This window comes from Salvelinus namaycush, chromosome 9 (genome assembly GCF_016432855.1).
Source record: "Salvelinus namaycush isolate Seneca chromosome 9, SaNama_1.0, whole genome shotgun sequence".
NCBI lineage: Eukaryota > Metazoa > Chordata > Actinopteri > Salmoniformes > Salmonidae > Salvelinus > Salvelinus namaycush.
The window spans coordinates 9,671,141-9,694,549 of record NC_052315.1 but is presented as its reverse complement, the minus strand read 5'-3'; the positions used below and the strand labels follow the sequence as shown (position 1 = coordinate 9,694,549).

The following is a 23,409-nucleotide window of genomic DNA, read 5'->3' as shown; positions in this document are numbered from 1 at the left end:
TAAAGACCTTACTCATGTTGTCCTCGGAGATCGAGATCACCCAGTCCTCTGGTTCGGCGGGGGCCCTCACGCACAGTACTGTGTTGTTATTGTCAAAGCATGCATAAAATGCATGAGTTTGTCTGGAAGAGAGGCATCATTTGGCATATCACAGCTGGGACTTCCTTTGTAATCCGTAATAGACTGTAGCCCCTGCCACATGCGGCTGGCGGTGGAGCCTGTGTAATATGATTCCACCTTATTCCTATATTGTCCTTTTGCTCATTTGATGACTCTACAGAGGTCATAGTGGGACTTATTGTACTTGTTCCTGTTTTCATATGTAGCCTCAGGGTTGTCTGTGATAGCCCTGTGTGCTGTAGCCCAATCCTTTAGTATAGAGCCAACCTCTGTGTTAATCCAGGGCTTTTGATTGGGGAGGCAGCGAACCTTCACTGTGCGGACAATGTCGCTGATGCATTTCCTTATGAAGCTAGTGACGGCTGTGGTTAGCTCGTCAATTTTATCGGCAGTGTCTTCAGAACATATTCCAATCAACACTAGCAAAGCAGTCTGTAGCATAATCTCTGATTCTGATGTCAATTTCTCAACAGAGCGAGTCACACTTACTTCCTGTTTGAGCTTCTGCCTGTAGACAGGAAGCATGAGCATGGAGTCATGATCTGATTTGCCAAATGCCGGACGAGGGAGGGCCTTGTATGCTTGTTTGTGAGTAAAGTAACAGTGGTCTCAGACTTTATCGCCCCTAGTGGCGAAGGAGACGTGTTGATGAAAGTTGGGCATCACGTGTTTTAATGACGTGGAATTAAAATCTCCGGCGACAAGAAAGGCAGCCTTCGGGTTCACGTTTTTCTGCTTGTTTATAGCCTCATACAGTTTGTTAAATGCCAGCCTGTTATATTTCTTGTCCTGAGGTAGAATGTAGACAACAGTCACGATAACAGCTGAAAACTCCCTCGCGAGGTATGAAGGGTTGACATTTTACCATCAGGTATTCCAAGACCGGTGAACAATGAGTCGAGACTTCCACTGCGCTCGAGTCAGCACACTATTTGTTGTCGATGAAGAGACAACCCTCTCCCCCTCTCGATTTCCTTAATCATTTACTGATTTTGTATTAATAATTTCTTTACAACACATTCAACATATCACACTAACCAAACAACAACAAACAAAAAAACACATGTAAACGCATGACACCATTTTTCTCTCTCCTATTTTGACTTATTCACATTTTAATACTTTCCTTTTCTTTGCACAATTTCATCCTAAAAAACATTTGAAATACAAATGTTGCATATATGGATTGTCCTGCAACAGAATTTTAAGAACAATAAATAAATAGGTAATTAATATTATTATTTCTCATTATCTACATTATTTGTATAAATGTACACTACCGGTCAAAACTTTTAGAACACCTACTTATTCATTGTAGAATAATAGTGAAGACATCAAAACTATGAAATAACACATATGGTATCATGTAGAATTTATCACTATAGCTCCCGAGCTACCCTTTGCCTTGATGACAGCTTTGCACACTCTTGGCATTCTCTCAACCAGCTTCATGAGGTAGTCACCTGGAATGCATTTCAATTAACAGGTGTGCCTTCTTAAAAGTTAATTTGTGGAATTTATTTCCTTCTTAATGCATTTGAGCCAATCAGTTCTGTTGTGACAAGGTATGGGGGTATACAGAAGATAACCCTATTTGATAAAAGACCAAGACCATATTATGGCAAGAACAGCTCATATAAGCAAAGAGAAACGACAGTCCATCATTACTTTAAGACATGAAGGTCAGTCAATGTGGAAAATTTCAAAAACTTTTCAAGTTTCTTCAAGTGCAGTCGAAAAAACCATCAAGCGCTATGATGAAACTGGCTCTCATGAGGACCGCCACAGGAAAAGAAGACTCAGAGCTACCTCTGCTGCAGAGGATAAGTTCATTCGAGTTAACTGCACCTAAGATTGCAGCCCAAATAAATGCTTCACAGAGTTCAAGTAACAGACACATCTCAACATCAACTGTTCAGAGGAGACTGCGTGAATCAGGCCTTCATGGTTAAATTGCTGCAAAGAAACCACTACTAAAGGACACCAATAAGAAGAAGAGACTTGCTTGGGCCAAGAAACATGAGCAATGGACATTAGACCAGTGGAAATTGTCTAAATTTAAGTCTAAATTTAAGATTTTTGGTTCCAACCGCCGTGTCTTTGTGAGACGCGGTATACGTGAACGGATGATCTCCGCATCGGTATTTCCTACCGTAAAGTATGGAGGAAGAGGTTTTATGGTGTGGGGGTGCTTTGCTGGTGACACTGTCTGTGATTTATTTAGAATTCAAAGGCACACTTAACCAGCATGGCTACAACAGCATTCTGCAGCGATATGCCATCTCATCTGGTTTGCGCTTAGTGGGACTATCATTTGTTTTTCAACAGGACAATGACACAACACACCTCCAGGCTGTGTAAGGGATATTTTACCAAGAAGGAGAGTGATGGAGTGCTGCAACAGATGACCTGGCCTCCACAATCACCAGACCTCAACCAAATTCAGATGGTTTGGGATGAGTCGGACCGCAGAGTAAAGGAAAAGCAGCCAACAAGTGCTCAGCATATGTGGGAACTCCTTCAAGACTGTTGGGAAAGCATTCCAGGTGACTACCTCATGAAGCTGGTTGAGAGAATGCCAAGAGTGTGCAAAGCTGTCATCAAGGCAAAGGCTAGCTACTTTGAAGAATATTAAATATATTTTGATTTGTTTAACACTTTTTTGTTAATACATGATTCCATATGTGTTATTTCATAGTTTTGATGTCTTCACTATTATTCTACAATGTAGAAAATAGTAACAATAAAGAAAAACCCTTGAATGAGTAGGTGTGTCCAAACTTTTGAGTTTTGAGAATGACGCAAATATTAATTTCCACAAAGTTTGCTGCTTCAGTGTCTTTAGATATTTTTGTCAGATGTTACTATGGAATACTGAAGTATAATTACAATTATTTCATAAGTGTCAAAGGCTTTTATTGACAATTACATGAAGTTGATGCAAAGAGTCAATATTTGCAGTGTTGACCCTTCTTTTTCAAGACCTCTGCAATCCGCCCTGCCATGCTGTCAATTAACTTCTGGGCCACATCCTGACTGATGGCAGCCCATTCTTGCATAATCAATGCTTGGAGTTTGTCAGAATTTGTGGGGTTTTGTTTGTACACCCACCTCTTGAGGATTGACCACAAGTTCTCAATTGGATTAAGGTCTGGGGAGTTTCCTGGCCATGGACCCAAAATATCAATGTTTTGTTCCCCGAGCCACTTAGTTATCACTTTTGCCTTATGGCAAGGTGCTCCATCATGCTGGAAAAGGCATTGTTCGTCATCAAACTGTTCCTGGATGGTTGGGAGAAGTTGCTCTTGGAGGATGTGTTGGTACCATTCTTTAAGGTGCAATCTTACTGACAGCAATATCCTTGCCTATGAAGCCCTTTTTGTGCAAAGCAATGATGACGGCACATGTTTCCTTGGGGGTAACCATGGTTGACAGAGGAAGAACAATGATTCAAAGCACCACCCATCTTTTGAAGCTTCCAGTCTGTTATTCGAACTCAATCAGCATGACAGAGTGATCTCCAGCCTTGTCTTCGTCAACACTCACACCTGTGTTAATGAGAGAATCACTGACATGATGTCAGCTGGTCCTTTTGTGGCAGGGCTGAAATGCAGTGGAAATGTTTTTTGGGGATTCAGTTCATTTGCATGGCAAAGAGGGACTTTGCAATTAATTGCAATTCATCTAATCATTCTGGAGTATATGCAAATTGCCATCATACAAACTGAGGAAGCAGACTTTGTGAAAATGTATATTTGTGTCATTCTCAAAACTTTTCGCCACGACTGTATATACTAGGCGGTGTCAGAGCACAAAAAATTGTCAAGGACTCCAGTCACCCAAGTCATAGACTGTTCTCTCTGCTACCGCACGGCAAGCGGCACCGGAGCGCCAAATCTAGGCCCAAAAGGCTCCTTAACAGCTTCTACTCCCAAGCCATAAGAAGACTGCTGAACAATTAATCAAATGGCCACCCGGACTACCCCCTGTATATAGCCTCATTATTGTTATTTTATAGTGTTATTTTTTATTTATTTTTTATGTAATATATTTTTTATATTATTATTTATAAATGTTTTACTTTAGTTTATTTAGTAGATATTTTCTTAAAACACCATTGTTGGTTAAGGACTTGTGAGTTAGCATTTCACAATAAGGTCTACTACACCTGCTGTATTCGGCACATGTGGCAAATACAATTTGATTTGATTTGAACATCAGATCGGCAGTTATTTACCCCAATTCTGGCTTCAACTTTGACTTAAACTCAACTGTCCTGGGCTCTTTCTGTAATTCCAACCCAATTTTTGGGGTATCCAAGAGGAAACCATGGTGTTACAGAGGCAGGAGAGGGCTAGAAGCTATTGTGAATTCCATGAAAGTAGACGATGTGAGATGGTCCTCCCGCTTTTTAACATTCAGAATGTAAACAATATAAATGACAATGGCTCCAACTACAAACTAAGCCTCTTAATGTCCCGAAATCCTTCTATAATAAGATCAATGAAATGATCCCTACATTTAAATGGAATTCAAAGCAATCCCCACATCACCTTAGAGAAATTAATTATGTCAAAATATAAAGGAAGCATGGCCCTTCCAGATATTAAAACATATTACATATCATATGTAACAAGAAAAATGTGGCACTGGAATTACCCAGCAAAATAACACCCCTCTTAGTTAGCAATTGAAGGAAAAATGTCCCACCACTTGCTACTTAGATTGATAGCATACGGAATACTACCTGAATATCTGAAAGACTATCCAAAAATATCTGCTTCTTGGAATGTTCTTAAAATTGTTGGAAATAAATTAGAAATCTCCTTTTGCACCTCCTTTCAAACAAATATCTGGAGTAATTCACACATATTAATAATTAATCACAGACTGGTATTGTGGAGATTGGCTACAGATGGGAGTTTGGACCGTGTCCGATTTGTATAAAGATGGTCAAATTATGGGTCTGAATGAACTAAAGGATATGACCAGCTTTACCAACCATTTTAGAATAATTCAGATTGTACAGGCAGTCAAGTCAGTAGATAGAACAATTACATTTAAACATGATTTGAACAAATTGGAAAGTTTCATAAAGCATGTCCGTTCCAAAAAACACCTGGCTTCTAGAGTGTATAAATTCTTAAAACTAGAAAACAAGGGGGCTACACCTTCCCTTAAGAGAGAAATGGAGTAAAGATTTGAAGATGAAAATACAATAAATTGAATGGAAAAATATGTGGGAAAACTGCTTTAAAATGTGCTGAGTGCCTAAAACACAAATGGTTCAATATAATACGGAAGTTTACATACACCTTAGCCAAATACATTTAAACTCAGTTTTTCACAATTCCTGACATTTAATCCTAGTAAAAATTCCCTGTCTTAGGTTAGTTAGGATCACCACTTTATTTTAAGAATATTAAATGTCAGAATAATAGTAGAGAGAATTATTTATTTCAGCTTTTATTTCTTTCATCACATTCCCAGTGGGTTCAGAAGTTTACATACACTCAATTAGTATTTGGTAGCATTACCTTTAAATTGTTTAACTTGGGTCAAACGTTTAGGGTAGCCTTCCACAACCTTCCCACAATAAGTTGGGTGAATTTTGGCCCATTCCTCCTGAGACATATTTGTAGGCGTCATTGCTCGCACACCTTTTTTCAGTTCTGCCCACACATTTTCTGTAGGATTGAGGTCAGGGCTTTGTGATGGCCACTCCAATACCTTGACTGTTGTCCTTAAGCCATTTTGCCACAACTTTGGAAGTATGCTTGGGGTCATTGTCCATTTGGAAGACCCATTTCTGACCAAGCTTTAAGTTCCTGACTGATGTCTTGAGATGTTGCTTCAATATATCCACATACTTTTACTCCCTCATGATGCCATCTATTTTGTGAAGTGGACCAGTCCCTCCTGCAGCAAAGCACCCCCACAACATGATGCTGCCACCCCCGTGCTTCACGGTTGGGATGGTGTTCTTCGGCTTGCAAGCGGCCCCCTTTTCCTCCAAACATAACGATGGTCATTATGGCCAAACAGTTCTATTTTTGTTTCATCAGACCAGAGGACATTTCTCCAGAAAGTACGATCTTTGTCCCCATGTGCAGTTGCAAACTGTAGTCTGGCTTTTTTATGGTGGTTTTGGAGCAGTGGCTTCTTCCTTGCTGAGCGGCCTTTCAGGTTAGGTCGATATAGATACTTTTGTACCTGTTTTCTCCAGCATCTTCACAAGGTCCTTTGCTGTTGTTCTGGGATTGATTTGCACTTTTCGCACCAAAGTACGTTCATCTCTAGGAGACAGAACGCGTCTCTTTCCTGAGCGGTATGACGGCTGCGTGGTCCCATGGTGTTTATATTTGTGTAGTATTGTTTGTACAGATGAACGTGGTACCTTCAGGCTTTTGGAAATTGCTCCCAAGGAGCTGATTTGTTTTGATTTTCCCATGATGTCAAGCAAAGAGGCACTGAGTTTGAAGGTAGGCCTTGAAATACATCCACAGGTACACCTCCAATTGATTCAAATGATGTCAATTAGCCTATCAGAAGCTTTTAAAGCCATGACATCATTTTCTGGAATTTTCCAAGCTGTATAAAGGCACACTCAACTAAGTGTAGGTAAACTTCTGACCCACTGGAATTGTGATACAGTGAATTATAATTGAAATAATCTGTCTGTAAACAGCTGTTGGAAAAATGACTTGTGTCATGCACAATGTAGATGTCCTAACCGACTTGCAAAAACTATAGTTTGTTAACAAGACATTTATGGAGTGGTTGAAAAACAAGTTTTAATGACTCCAACCAAAGTGTATGTAAACTTTCGACTTCAACTGTATATTTAATAGAACTTACTGGACTCCATCTAAAATGTACAAGGCAAAAATGACAACCGATAGCAAATGTTGAAGATGTACAGTGCATTCGGAAAGTATTCAAACACCTTGACTTTTTTTCACATTTTGTTACGTTACAGCCTTATTCTAAAATCGATTAAATTGTTTTTTTCCCTCATCAATCTACACACAATAACCCATAATAACAAAGCAAAAACAGGTTTTTAGAATTTTTTCCTATGTATAAAAAAAACCTAGAGTTTTTTACACTATGGTTGCACATGTGACATGCTTGTAGAAATGAGGTAAAACGGATTTAAGTTTGCCTGCATTAAAGTTCCTGGCCACTAGGAGCGGCGCTTCTGTATGAGTACCGGCATCAGTTTTATGTGGTAAATAGACGGCTACAAAAAAAAAAATAGATGAAAACTCTCTTGGTAGATAGTGTGGTCTACAGCTTATCATGAGGTACTCTACCTCCGGTCGAGCAATAACTGGAGGCTACCTTAATAGTAGACATCGCGCATCAGCTGTTATTGACACATAGACACACACACCCAGCCCTCGTTTTACCGAACATAGCTGTTCTGTCCTGCCGATGCACAGAAAACCCAGCCAACTGTATATTATACATATTTCAGCCATGTCTTAGTGAAACATAAGATATTACAGTTTTTAATGTCCTGTTGGTAGGAAAGTCTCGAACACAGCTCATCCAGTGTATTATCCAGTGAATGCACGTTGGCCAATAGAACGGATGTTATAGGCGGGTTCAAAAGTTATTGTCGGTTATAAGTTTGTTTGATAGGCCCAATCTTACTCAGGAAAATGTCTTTCTTCCTTTTAGGACCTGAATTATTGTTTTTCCGGATACACTGCTAGATCACATAACTTCAACTGCTTCAAGTCCATAGGTCCATGTCATTATGACAGGCTACAAGTCTGGCTATGCCACCAAGTGTCATCTACAAACACCAACATAACCCTTCAGAACCCTCATAGAACCCCCTACAAATTCACAGAGAATCCTGACAGAACTCACACAGAACACTTTCAGAATCATCACAGATCCTTGTTAGAACCGTCACAATCAAACATTTCTCAGGTCCGTCACTGAACCCTCTCAGAACCCAAATAAAAAACCCATATAGAATCCTCACAGAATGCTCCCAGAACCATCCCCAAACGCTAAGGGAACCCCTGCGCCGCTGAGCCGAGCGATGAAATTGAAGAAATCACAGCCATTATTTGTAGAATGTTTTCTGGTCTGATAGCAGATGTTGGGGCTGAAGGGGAAACCGTTTAAGGTCTGTGATTGATGATTTGGGGGTAATGAATCAAGCTTGTAACCATTTCAAAGAGCTGTCAGACAGGCCCTTCTTCCACTTGAGCACAGCTGGGGGAACAGTACTGCAGAAACCAGGAGCAGTCCTCTCCTCAGTCCTCTCCTCACCGCCTCACTTCCCCTGGACACTGGGAAAGACATTACAGACAGGACAGTGAGGAGAGATTTACAGTACAGGAGGACCAGTGGGGAGCAGAGGGGGCTGCTGACTGGAGTCTCTTGCCCCTCTTAGGCAACCTGAGAGCCCCAGGACGGAACTCAGCTGACCCCTGGGCAGAGCTGAGCTGAGCTCTTTCAAGTGGAGCTCTCAGTAGAGCATTCAGCTGTCATTGGGATTTTTCATGAGCCTCTCTCTCACTGTTACATTGGTGATGTGAATCACCGTCCAACAGGACTGTTTTCTGATGCTCAGACCGCAACGTCAGACACATTTAGACTTCTACAAATACTAATGGGCTGGCACACACACCCGCACACACACACATGCGCACACACACCCACACACAAATCACAAGCCACAGAGCCTGCTCTCTCACCTCCACTCAAGTCTTATAAAATCTTCTCATGAAGTCTCAATACTATTCTTTGTAAGAAATAGCATTGTATTCAATAACGAAACATTTCAAGTGGAACTGACAGAGTTTTAATTACTTTGCAGTTATGAAACAAACAGACCATCATAAGAACAGTCATGAATATCAAATTCCCAGTTTATGCTTCAAAACCAACTTTATAAGAGGTTTTAAAAATAGGTTCTATTTGACTCAAAATTCCATGACGTACACTAAGACATTGTTGGCAGAATAGATGGATGCAGTTCAATGCATGATTAATATAATTCACCAATACATTTCTTTGTAGTCCCAAAAATATTGCTATTAGGTTGTAAATCACAGCTGGCCTGGTACATTGTTTGCAGCCTCCACCCATTCAGGATGCACTGGTTCTGTTTCAATGACTCACTATTTTGAACAGAAACGGACAAATGTAACTAAGGCTGGGAATGTCAATACAATCAAACTAGCAAGGGAAATGATCAAAAGTCAGTCATAACGTAGCTAATAGGGCTGGCACACACACAAGCAAGTATAAATGAGTCAATGGTTGATTCATCTACTTTATGAAATTACAGCCTGATGCGCTAGGATTGGTGAATTGAACTTCAATTACGCTGCTTTCTTGTGTCCGGTTTACAGCGCGCAGCGGATGAAAAGTGTACGGACACATGCCACAGGCCTAGCTAGGTTAATAAAATGTTGCAGTATGGCTTCGTTTTTAAGCTTCACAATGAATAACCAAAAAACTAAACCTGCAACAAAACGCCATGCAAAGAAGAAACATGTAGGCCTATTACAGCAACATTTGAACAGTAGGCTAGCTATTCAACTACAATACATTTTGAGTGCACCATACAACAATGCTGTATTCAACCGCACCAGTGATACATGCAGAGGGTGGTGCGGTCTGCCCAACGCATCACCGGGGGCAAACTACCTACCTTCCAGGACACCTAAAGCACCCGATGTCACAGGAAGGCAAAAAACAGGCATCGGCCTGTTCACCCCGCTATCATCCAGAAGGCGAGGTCAGTACAGGTGCATCAATGCTGGGACCGAGAGACTGAAAAACAGCATCTATATCAAGGCCATCAGACTTAAATATTTTTCGATCTAATATGTATATATTCCTTAATTCCATCATTTTAATTTTAGATGTGTGTATTGTTGTGAGTTGTTAGATATTACTGCACTGTTGGAGCTAGGAACACAACAATTTCGCTACACCCGCAATAACGTCTGCTAAATATGTGTATGGGACCAATACAATGTGATAAGTGGACATTATAAAGAGCCATATTTTTCCCTAATAAAACAATGGCCAGTTTGGTTCGCAGTTGCACGTTTTTTGTAAACACATATGTTATGTCTATTTTTTTCAATATGGCTTGTGCTGATTGAGTTTGACAGCCCTAGGCTAGCGGACCAATTTATGTAGCTAGCTATTTTTTTAGCAAGCTAAAAGCGCGGAGCCTAACGTTAGCTAGCTAGCTGCTGGGAGTATGCCATGTCTTTGAAGGAATGAGTGAGTGACCGACTTTTCGCCTCATACAATGCATTCGGAAAGTATTCAGACCCCTTGACTTTTTCCACATTTTGTTACGTTACAGCCTTATTCTAAAATTGATTAAAATAAAAAAAATTCCTCATCAATCTACACACAATACCCATAATGACACAGTCAAAACAGGTTTTTAGAAATTGTACCAAATGTATAAATGTAAAAAAATAAATCCTTATTTACATAAGTATTCAGACACTTCGCCATGAGACTCGAAATTAAGTTCAGGTCCATCCTGTTTCCAATGATCATCCTTGAGATGTCCTACAACTTCATTGGAGTCAACCTGTAGTAAATTCAATTGATTGGACATGATTTTGAAAGGCACACACCTGTCTATATAAGGTCCCACAGTTGACAGTGCATGTCAGAGCATAAACCAAGCCATGAGGTCGAAGGAATTGTCCGTAGAGCGCCGAGACAGGATTGTGTTGAGGCACAGATCAGGGGAAGGGTACCAAAAAATGTCTGCAGCATTGAAGGTCCCCAACAACACAGTGGAAGAAGTTTGGAATCACCAAGACTCTTCCTAGAGCTGGCCACCCGGCCAAACTGAGCAATCGGGAGAAGGGCCTTGGTCAGGGAGGTGACCAAGAACCCGATGGTCACTCTGACAAAGTTCCTCTGTGGAAATGGGAGAACCTTCCAGAAGGACAACCATCTCTGCAGCACTCCACCAATCAGGCCTTTATTGTGGAGTGGCCAGACGGAAGCCCTCATCCTTTATAAAACCCTCTTAGGCCTCACCCCCCCCATCTGAGAAACCTACTGCAGTCCTCATCCTCCACATACAACACCAGTTCTGCCAGTCACATTCTGTTAAAGGTCCCCAAAGCACACATATCCCTGGGTCGCTCCTCTTTTCAGTTCGCTGCAGCTAGCGACTGGTACGAGCTGCAAAAAACACTCAAACTGGACAGTTTTATCTCCATCTCTTCATTCAAAGACTCAATCATGGACACTTACTGACAGTTGTGGCATAGTCATTTACAACAATAACAATGTCTACACTGTATTTCTGATCAATTTGATGTTATTTTAATTTACAAAAAATTTGCTTTTCTTTCAAAAACAAGGATATTTCTAAGTGACCCCAAACTTTTCAACAGTAGTGTGTATATAAATATGTGTGTGTGTGTGTATAAATATTTATTTTTATTGTGTTGTTTAGTAATAAGTACTACAACATTTGTTTTTTTGTGTTTTGGTCGTTTCTGTTTTGTTTCAGGTTCGTGGTGGAACCCTGTTCTTAGAGGGGGGGTGATGTCCCTCCCACTCTGTCTGCTGGGTTCTCCTGTTTGGTAGTCTGCTTGTTGCAGAGCTGGGGAAGATGTCAGCTGATGTGGTACACCTGGGCAGGCTTGACCTGCAGGCTATAAAGGGTAGCACATCAGCCAACACTCTCTGTTCCCTGACTGGCAGGCTGGCTTCCAGCACCTTTTGTGTTTTTGGTTTGTTTTCATCAGCCAACACCCTCTCCACTCATCCACACACTGCACATACTACTGATCCTACAGACGTCCACAGCTTATGTTACATTTTTGTACTTATTACTATTTAGTTTAATAAATGTATTCCTTTTTACATTTAAGTAATGCGTGGTCTCCCTTTGTTGTTATGAACTATAAGCCAGGTCATAACACTATAGAATGACTTATTATATGTCATTCCCAAACATTCTATGAATTTATGAAAACGACCATGTGTAAGTGCTCGCTTCTCAGAAATTGTAAAAAACATTTTTAAAAGTGTCACATTCTTCCTGGGGGTGTATATGAACAGATTTTAATAAGATTTCATGTTTCTAAAACGCTGTCAGTTCCACTTTAAAGGACAATCAAGGCCAACCCCGTTGGCAGCATAAATAATGTACTGTACTGTAAATCACAAACAGCACAAAACAGAACATTCTATTTTTCAAAACCCTCTCTGATTGGATGATCAGTTGTCAAAACAAAAGCTTGTTGCTATGAAAATCCATTTAATTTGGTCAAAGGGAACATGGCTGAGCAAAGACCTCGAGTTGATTCGGCACATTTTGTGAATTAACTTTGTTTGTCTTTCAGGCCTGTACACTGGCTCCAGCACCCCCCATCACGGTGTCTCGGTGGAGCTCCTCTCCCCAGGACCAGCCCCCACCACTGGCTCAGCCTCTGCCCCTGATCTGCCCCCCAGGCAGTCCCGCCTGGAACGGGACCTGAGCAGCCCGCATTCTCTGTCCCCTATGTCCACCATGGAGAGCACACGCGATGGGTGAGTTCCCTACTATACATACACTACTGTTACATGTAGTTCATTATACACACACTCAGTTGGGTATACCCTTGTTCAGTGGCATCAATTCAGCTAAACCTAGGGTATGCCATGTGGGTTGTGGGGGGGTTAGAAGTAGAAGCTTATTTACTGCATTTCTACACAATTTAAAAACTCTAAAATGCTATTTGGAGAACAGCAAAAACGAACAAAACTGACCCCATCTATTAATTATCACCGCAGTATTAAGTTTAACGGTAGGTTGAACGGCATACACAATGTCATCCACTGCTCAATCTCATAATAAATTGACTCATTTGCTTGTCTCATTTGCTTGTGGAATGGCGCATACAGTGCAACGTGAAGTAGATGCATAATACACGCTATGAAGTCACTACAAGGCCAAGTTAAAATGCCGACATCCATAGGCGGTTTTCCTGCTGTAGCAAACTGTCTCAAATGAATATCTTACGTCTGTATGACGTCGATCTAGTCTGGAGAAGGGAATTATTGACCAAAATTTTCCAGTGGTACTAATCCAATGATAAAGACAGTGAATATGCACACACTCACTGCAGATATGTTGCTTATGTTTCATTTAAAGTTGACTGGATGAAATGTGTTTATAAAAATAGTACATTTTTCACTCTGATAATAACACTACGCCGCTCAGACATGCATTGTTCAGAACTGTCTGTTTTGCTCACAGTGATTGAGTTATATTATTAGCCTAAATTATGACTATGCAATGTACTCATCACATTAAGAATAGTAGCCTATCTTACATTAGTCTGTAAATGTGATGATATGCATGCAATTATAAATGTGCAATTTTATGGTGAATAAATAGCTTTCCCAAACTTTAAACTCACCTGATAATTAATGGATGAGGTCAATTTTGTTTGTTTTTGCTGTTCTCTAAATAGCATTTTAGAGTTTTTTTAAAATTGTGTAGAAACTTCCCCAAAAATCCTTCACACCCCCCAACCCCGATGCTGCACACACTGTATTCGGATCACAGGTCACATACTTATGGTAATACGATTGTCAAATGCATTGCACGAACACGCACACAGACACACACAGTCATACTCTATCTTACCTTTACACATGATATTATTAGTATACCCATACATTTCTGTAGCTTCAGGCTTATAATAATGTCCAAGTTTAGGCTGATGAAATAGTATCTGCCTCCAGAAGGGCTCTGGGTCGGTGGTCAGCTGAACTACCTCTGGGATGTGATCGTCATTACAGGACAGTTGTGTTGTCATCACTGTGGGACATCACAATGTCTTCATCGATATGATCATGCTGATCCCAACACAGTGTGGGGACACTTGGGAAATATAAATTATTGTTCTGTTGTGTGTCATCCAAAATCGGTACAATCCCTATATTAGTGCAAAACCCAATCATTTTAGCAGTCTTAATCAAAACCCATGCTCTGTGTCCCAAATGGCACCCTATTGCCTATGTAGGGCAATTACTTTGACCAGCGCCATAGGGAACCCCATAAGGCTCTGGTCAAAAGTAGTGCACTACAGTATGTAAGGAATAGGGGTCAAAAGTAGTGCACTACAGTATGTAGGGAATAGGGTAGCATTTTGGAAGCGACCATAGCGATGAACCTTCAGATAAAGCATGGAGGTCAGGATGAGGTCACAATGATGCAGCCATTAAGATCCACTCTATTTCTGGCATTGTGTCCAATGATCCACAGGTCCAATTGAGTCCCTGCTGGGGGTCACAGAGGACTCCCAATGACCTAACAGTTTGGCCCACGATTATACAAAGGTTTCAAAGATAAACTGTCAGAGCAGTGTGGTGCTGACTCTTGTGTTTTTGTGTAGCTCATTAACAGCTCTTAACCTTTTAGTTCTTTAAACATGTACTCCATGTTGATTTAGCCCTGTCCTTGCGAACTGTTACCACTTTTATTTGGCATGGCACACAACAGTGTGTCAACTAGTATTTATTAGAGGCAAAGTTCTAACCAGATTCTCTTTTTAGAAATACATGTTGGCTAGAAAATAACAATATAGTGGTATAATACTACAATACCTTTTGTCTTTTATTATGTAGAATGATAGGACACTACTAACCAGGTTCCCCAATGTTTAGTATAGAGATGCTATGCTAACAGAGCGCCAGCTACCGTCTGTTTGATTAGAGAGGCACTGAGTCCTGCTGCAGATTAACAAACACATTTCACACTCTGGTTACTCACTGTCACTCACTCACTGGGTTTACTTCAGTTCCTCTGATCAGGTCCAATGTTTCCTCTCTCTCTCTCGCTCTCTCGCTCTCTTTCTCTTAGCATGTTTCCTATTAGTGTCTATGAGAACCAGCAGAGCACAGTAACAAAGCCAACATGTCGCCAGGAGGTTTTGTGTGTACTGTACAAAACAATGGGGTGAAAACCAGAGAGAGAAAGAGAGCATTAAAAAACATTGGAAGGCAATGGGGATATAATCAAGCATTGCAAAAATGGTTACAAAATAATTGTTTTACTTAGATTGGTGTGTGTGTGTGTGTGTGTGTGTGTGTGTGTGTGTGTGTGTGTGTGTGTGTGTGTGTGTGTGTGTGTGTGTGTGTGTGTGTGTGTGTGTGTGTGTGTGTGTGTGTGTGTGTGTGTGTGCTTAAATCACACATTTACCTTGTTAATGTGTGCATTAACAAGGTAAAGTATAAGAAACACACATGATTACTAGTGAATTTGGCGTGAGACATGGTGGACAGGTCCGTTTCCAGCATAAACAGTGAGAAAAGCAGACATGGTAACCGTAGCAGATGTAAACGTGCTGGAGCTGCAATGGGTTGTCATGTTAGACCTGGTACTTTCTGGAAAGTGCTGTGTTTTTTCAAGCATTAACAGCAGGAATAGAGCTCTGTAGAATTACAATGTGGTCTCAGGACTTCTTGGTACGTAGTACTACTTACAATTACTGCTACTTGGATAGAGACAGAAAGTGAAAAGAGCGTGCTGAGGATATTGTAACACCAGTTACACTACAACAGAGACACACGCTCACATGCACACACACACACACCACTATGATGAGATACTGGATGTGAGACAGGATCTGTTTTCCAGCAAGGTTGATGAAGTCCATCTGAAATAGACCACTGTGAGTGTACAGTTTCCTTACAAATGAAAATAAAGAGCCAGCTGGTAAGACACAGGCTATAAGTGATCGCTCTGGTTCAGGTCTGTCCGTTTGTCCACCCAACGCTCCTATCTGTGCGTCTGTGATGCCATGACAGCGTTTCATTACAAGAATTGCAGCAATTTGTGCATTTCATCAAATTGGAATATCTAACCATAGAAAATGTACAAATGTCTAACCTGAATATTTTTTTACAAATATCTAACCGAAGAAAATGTACAAATATCTAACCGAAGAAAATGTACTGCATTCGGTAACTGGACTACTTTATCAGCCCATCTAAGACAGAGAGACAGCTGTGCCAGGACCTACAACAAGCTGGGTATGAAACGTCTACTTGCATTTGCCTAAAGGTGGAGCATTTGATTACATGTTTAAAGCCTTGAGTATACAGGCTACTGCCAAAGTCAATAGCAACGCCACACTTGTTTTTCCCAAACGATTTAGCAGGACATTAAACATTTTGACAAAATGATCTAACTAACCTGACTAGCGCTGCGGCAGCCTCTGACCTCATAGCTAAATGTGTTTACCCTGGCTCAAATAGGCCATTTAGAGTCATTTTACTTTGTAAATACCAGTGTCATTTTTCTGACGCAAATATTAAAATATGCCAGTTAAAATACGTGATCTGTGCATGCGCATGAAGGTCGGTGCAGGAGCTAGAGACACTTGGGGGGTCTCTCACAGACGTGCCCATTCTACAGTTGGTGAAGGCTTTAGCTGTAGCGATGATGGGTGGTAAAGGATGTCATTCAGTGCCTTCTATAATGGTCTTTTTCCTGTGTATTGATATTAGAGCCCCTCTGGAAATATTAGTTTGACCTGGTTTGGTACCTTGTGAAGCACAAGGAACTGTGATTGACACAATCTAATTGAATTAGAGTGTCTGCAGAGACATCATTAACAGATAATGTTCTGAGGGGAGACAGTCATCTGCAGTACAGTCAGCGATTAACTCAGTGCCATCAGTCCTTCCATCTTTCCATCAATTATCACCCCTAAATCATCTGCACAGAGTATCAATCTCCGAAGTCAAACAAAAACATTCCATTATAGTCATTACTTCAACTGGCCGTGGTCAGAGCCAAATATAAGACTCTGGTCATGGTAGTAGTAGGCCTAGTCGTAGTTTTGTGGTCCAACTTGGTTATAAACACAAATTACTGCCTTGGCCTAAATGGTTTATTCAAAGAACAATTCAGACAATTCAATGTCTAAATTATCTTACAAAAGATGGCATTTATGGAGTGTTTCAGTGTTTCCTACAGTGTTTTCCGCGGTTAGCTCAATAAAACTAACAGATAGCTTATATGGGCCCAGGAAAAGCTCCTTGACTGCTTAGGTTTGGGCCGTAGGGTTAGGTTAGCTCAGCGCGGCCCATCTCTCACGCTTGGCTTGAGCACGCTAACCAGAACCAGGCGTGTTTCCACCATCCCGCGCCAAGCCACCCTTGCCAATCCATCAGAGGGGCTTAACAGCGGGCCGCCGAAGGGGGACGGACAGGGGAAAGGTGGGTCTGATCCATTAACGGACGGGGGGAAGGGGGGTCTGATCCATGGTCACTAGTGGGACAGGAAGGGCAAGTGATGGAAGACGAACGAGGAGCAGAGCAGCTCTCCTCATGGATCTTCATTCAGAGCAGCTCTCCTCATGGATCTTCATTCAGAGCAGCTCTCCTCATGGATCTTCATTCAGAGCAGCTCTCCTCATGGATCTTCATTCAGAGCAGCGAGCTGTCTTAATTTTTCTTTCCATCTTTCCATCCCCTCATCCCTCCCAGGTGGCGCAACAATCTAAGGCACTGCATCTCAGTGCTAGAGGCGTCACTACAAACCCTGGTTCAATTCCAGGCTGTAGCACAACCAGCCATGATTCGGAGTCCCATAGAGCGGCACACAATTGGCCCAGCGTCGTCCAGGTTAGGGTTTGGCCGGGGTATGCCGTCATTGTAAATAAGAATTTGTTCTTAAAATTTGCCTAGTTAAATAAAAAAATTAATAAAAATCCCTGAGGACAGAACCAAGCCTTAGAAGACAGATCCTAGAACAGTGAAGGATTGCATCACTGCCAATTGTATTTTTGTCTTCTTATAGACTGTATATAACCAGACAGAGTATCCAGTTCTGATAACGTCCATGTCCCTCCATACACACCTGCATGTGTTGTAGGAATGTGAATATGTTTGGTTGGATTGTTTTGGCCCGAGGGTGATGTTACAGTGTTCAGGTTGGAATGTGTAGTCTTGAGCCGTTTGGTCTGTCCTAAGAGTTCTGAAGCCAAGCTTATTGCAAGGCTCAATCTATGTCTGCTGAATCAAATCGTATTCCCGGAATCATGTTCACTTCAACGTATTGCATTGAGTCATATTCACTCAGTCATATAAGTCAGTATTATTCCTAAATCAGGTAAACGGAGTCCTATTCCCTAAGTCAGGTAAACGGAGTCCTATTCCCTAAGTCAGGTAAACGGAGTCCTATTCCCTAAGTCAGGTAAACGGAGTCCTATTCCCCAAGTCAGGTAAACGGAGTCCTATTCCCTAAGTCAGGTAAACGGAGTCCTATTCCCTAAGTCAGGTAAACGGAGTCCTATTCCCTAAGTCAGGTAAACGGAGTCCTATTCCCTAAGTCAGGTAAACGGAGTCCTATTCCCCAAGTCAGTTAAACGGAGTCCTATTCCCCAAGTCAGGTAAACGGAGTCCTATTCCCCAAGTCAGGTAAACGGAGTCCTATTCCCCAAGTCAGGTAAACGGAGTCCTATTCCCTAAGTCAGGTAAACGGAGTCCTATTCCCTAAGTCAGGTAAACGGAGTCCTATTCCCTAAGTCAGGTAAACGGAGTCCTATTCCCCAAGTCAGGTAAACGGAGTCCTATTCCCCAAGTCAGGTAAACGGAGTCCTATTCCCTAAGTCAGGTAAACGGAGTCCTATTCCCTAAGTCAGGTAAACGGAGTCCTATTCCCTAAGTCAGGTAAACGGAGTCCTATTCCCTAAGTCAGGTAAACGGAGTCCTATTCCCAAAGTCAGGTAAACGGAGTCCTAGTCCCTAAGTCAGGTAAACGGAGTCCTAGTCCCTAAGTCAGGTAAACGGAGTCCTAGTCACTGAGTCCTATCCATTGTACTATTGCTAGTAAGCTGTGTCAAAGATGCTCTGGCTGAGTGATTCAAGCAGTGAGTTCTCTCAAACATTTGCCCCTCAGTTATTTTACACTCACTCTCTTCCCCCTTCAATCTTAAACCCTGACCCCAACATCTTACCCCTAGCCCTCATCATTGATCTGAAACCCTCACCCCAACATCTCACCCCTAGCCCTCATCATTGATCTGAAACCCTCACCCCAACATCTCACCCCTAGCCCTCATCATTGATCTGCAACCCTCACCCCAACATCTCAACCCTAACCCTCATCATTGATCTGAAACCCTCACCCCAACATCTCACCCCTAGCCCTCATCATTGATCTGAAACCCTCACCCCAACATCTCACCCCTAGCCCTCATCATTGATCTGAAACCCTCACCCCAACATCTCACCCCTAGCCCTCATCGTCCATCCTGATCTCAGTCAATAGCCTATCTGGTAGCAGTCACTCTGTCAATCGACCTAGAAGTCAGGGGTCAACCACACTCTCACAACAGAAGAAGGGGTAAGGGGTGGCTAGCTGGCTGGCTGGAAAAAGGCGGTCAAGAGAGGAGGAGGAGGAGAAGGAGGATGATCAGGGAAGGTGAATACCAGGGGAGAAATGTATACTCTGTGCAGCATATGAAAGATTCCCCTCATTCCTTGAGCCTGAGCGCAGGCGGCAGCTGGCAGTGATTAGCTTATGATTCACTTTAGCTGCACATAGAGGCTGCTTGTAAAAATATGAACAGTATAACTGTTTCCTGAGTTTGTGCTGACAGCACCTCCTGGGGGAGTGCCGCTCTCTGCAGAAACACATGGCGGCAGCGCTGGTCCGTGCCAGCGGACGGATTAACCATGATCGCCGCTAGCTTGGGGCCGCGCGAAGTGCTAATGCTATGCAGGGAGAAAACGTTGGTTCGACACTGCGTTGGGTGTCTTCAGTGGAGAGGTGTGTGGCTCTCTAAGCTCAAGAGGCAGCAGAGAGAGGGTTTGTAGCTGAAAAAAGAGAGGCCTGCGTCCATGGTTAATACATGGATAGGTTCCAAATAGATAAATATTATACGGTCACACTCTAAATAACTATCTTTAACACATATCTATCACTTTTCTTTTTTTTAATCCTTTATTTAACCAGGTAAGTTCCATTGAGATAAAAAATAAATAAACTTCTTCAAGGGAGCTGTGCCTGTAATCCCCTAGTCCAAGCCCTGTCTAAGCGGGGGCAGGGGAGGGCTTTCAGAAGGTCATACCAAGGATCATTTAGTGATTTGATTTAGAATTTGAAGACCCCTTGAAGTAATAAAAAAATATATTTGATGAAAAAACAATTGGTGCTTTACTGCTATTAGCCTGTACAAACACATTGAATAATAGTTTGTAGGCCAAACCGTTCGGACACTACAGACGATTTTGTGAGAATACCAATTTTCAGGATGTCTCATGGTCTAACAAACACTGCTCTAGCTCTGTCACTTTTCATAGTGCTACATAGGCGGAGGCGGTGGATTGAGACGCATCCAATGCAAAAAAACAGATATCTCTAGTTTAAACTGACACATTTTTATGGGATTTTTTTTTACTATGCTAATTGAATTTCCGCGGGGGCATGGACATCGATCTTAGGGGTTATTAATCTGTTCCTGTGGAGTGTAGAAAGTGTCTACCAGGTAGCGTCTTAGCACTGTGTGGTACTGACCTTGTCACTGAGCTAGCTCTCTCACAAGGTTAGAGCTACGTCATCTGAGGACTCTCTGTCATCACATTCACCGAGCTCGTACTGCAAACCATATGCATCCATCCACGGCACATAGTAACACAGCAACAGTTTATGTGTTGGCATTCCAGAAATGCAACTGGAAGAGGGTACCAAATGGCTGTTAAATATTTGTGAGGAAATTAGGCCTCTCGCTTATGGAGGGGTTTATATCTATCTGATCTCGACTGTAATTGAAGAATGGAAAAGAATGTGTGTGTTTGGAGCAAAGAAGAAGACCAATTTGGTTGAAATGCACTCAAAAGGCAGGATATGATCTCACCCAGAGCCAGACTTTACACTCTATTGATACTCGTACTGTAGTCATATTCTTCACATCATTGATACTCATACTGTAGTCATATTCTTCACATTATTGATACTCATACTGTAGTCATATTCTTTACATTATTGATACTCATACTGTAGTCATATTCTTCACATTATTGATACTCGTACTGTAGTCATATTCTTCACATTATTGATACTCGTACTGTAGTTATCGTCTTCACATTATTGATACTCATACTGTAGTTATATTCTTCACATTATTGATACTCGTACTGTAGTCATATTCTTCACATTATTGATACTCGTACTGTAGTTATCGTCTTCACATTATTGATACTCATACTGTAGTTATATTCTTCACATTATTGATACTCGTACTGTAGTTATCGTCTTCACATTATTGACTGTACAACAACGAAATACAAGGGGAGTTGCGTTATAGCTCTGAATATAAGACTGGATAGATGGATGACAAGTGATGGTTCCTGTGACATTATTTACAGAAGAGGATGTGGTGTCCTACACTCTTAGAAAAAATGGTTCCAAAAGGGTTCTTTGGCTGTCCCCATAGGAAAACCCGTTCTGTTTCCAGGGAGAACCCTTTTTGGTTCCACATAGAACCATTTTGGGTTCCATGTAAAACCCTCTGTGGAAAGGGTTATACCTAGAACCAAAAAGGGTTCTTCAAAGGGTTCTCCTATGGGGACAGCTGAAGAATCCTTTTAGGTTCTAGATACCACCCTTTTTTCTAAGAGTGTATTGACAATCTGCTTTCATAACGCTTCATAACGAAGTTAAATGAAACCCTCTCAATTCCATAATATTTTTTTTCATGTTGATTGCAGGTTTTTCCAACGTCCTAACAGCGTAACTACAGATGCCATATCTTACTTTGATCATCCTGTTGTTGCAGGAAATGCAAACGTTGTAGTTTCCTCTTTAACATTTCAGACCTGAATTTCCCTAATGAAAAATGTATCAACCCCTACAAAAAATGTCCATGAATTATAATCTGCATAATAATTCACATTTCCTGTTAATGCAGGATTATTTTCCTGCTGTAGCAAACTGGCTCAAATTCAAATCCTACGTCTATATGGTTCTAATTGGAAAGGTTGTAAAAAACATCCCATCTGTTAGTTATAACTCTGATTTAAAAAGCAATTCATCCCACTTGTTGTTGTTTTCCTTCCTCTCTGAAAATTGGTGCGCTCAATGCAAAGTGTGACTCTTTGAAGTGTACCCTGAAGAACAATACACTCCACAGATCTTTTGGGTATTGGCACAGTCTCGTCTAGTTGGAGCTATTCTGCTTAACATTTATAAAGATTTGTTTGCACACATCTGTGTCTAATACCACCACGGACAAAGCTTCATTTATTTAATCGCAATCCAGAAAGCCTTGGTTGTTGCTCGCCCGCCCCGAGCAGTTGGGGTACGCTATGTCACAAACAAGTCATGCTCATATGCCTAAACACCAATAGGCTTTCTCCTCCGAGGCCACAAGGCACGGGGGGCTTTCAGTAGAATGCATGCTCTGGTGTTTGTTGACTTTAGATCATATGTGGTAGATGGAGGATTGTGGGAAGCTGAAGTTTCCATTCCCCCGACAACACACAGTACAGCATACTATTAGGGCCGTTCAAGATCCTTTAACTGCTCCAGTGTGTTGGTTAGATACATGTTGCTTAGTACATAGCACTTTGATCAAGCAAGACGTTTGATTAAAATAAAAATATGAAACCACAGTTGTCAGAGTGTATAAATAATAAATCATTGTATTTATGCACCAGCATCTGATCATTTCAAAATATGGGGGAATTAGACAATTAATTCTCTCTCCCTCTCTTTCTCTCACTCTCTCTTTATCTTTCTCTCTCTCCTCCAGCGTGTCAGGTCCTCTCCTCTCCCCAGGGATGAAGGGTACAGGCACTTCCCCTCCTCCTCTGGAGAAGCAACAGCAGCACCTCCACCCCCACCACAAGCCCTACTCTCACTACCACCAGCAGGCTGCCAGCGACGGTAAGATCAGACCAGCACAGTCTGTCCTCTCTCAACCCAAGCTAACCAACAGGCCAATTTAGTTGGCTGGAACCCTCCGAGCATTGGTTGAATACAGAAATGTATACACTGAGCGCACAAAACATTAGGAACAATATTAAGAAAGGTGAGTTGCACCCCCTTTTGCCCTCAGAACTGCCTCAATTTGTTGGGGCCTGGACTCTCTATAAGGTGTCGAAAGCTTTCCACAGGGATGCTGGCTCATGTTGACTCCAATGCTTCCCACAGTTGTGTCAAGTTGGCTGGATGTCCTTTGGGTGGTGGACCATTCTTGATATAAACGGGAAACTGTTGAGTGTGAAAACCCCAGAAGCGTTGCAGTTCTTGACACACTCAAA

The 23,409-nt window shown here is 41.7% G+C and overlaps 1 protein-coding gene across 1 annotated transcript in view; it reads left to right on the top strand.

Moving 5' to 3' along the window:
- Positions 1 to 23,409, top strand: part of LOC120053824 (zinc finger protein GLIS1) — a 162,536-nt gene that overhangs the window by 132,203 nt on the left and 6,924 nt on the right. Inside the window, exons 8-9 of the mRNA XM_039001086.1 lie at positions 12,489 to 12,675; positions 22,899 to 23,032. Coding sequence (XP_038857014.1) covers positions 12,489 to 12,675; positions 22,899 to 23,032 — 321 coding nt within the window. The remainder of the gene's footprint in view (positions 1 to 12,488; positions 12,676 to 22,898; positions 23,033 to 23,409) is intronic.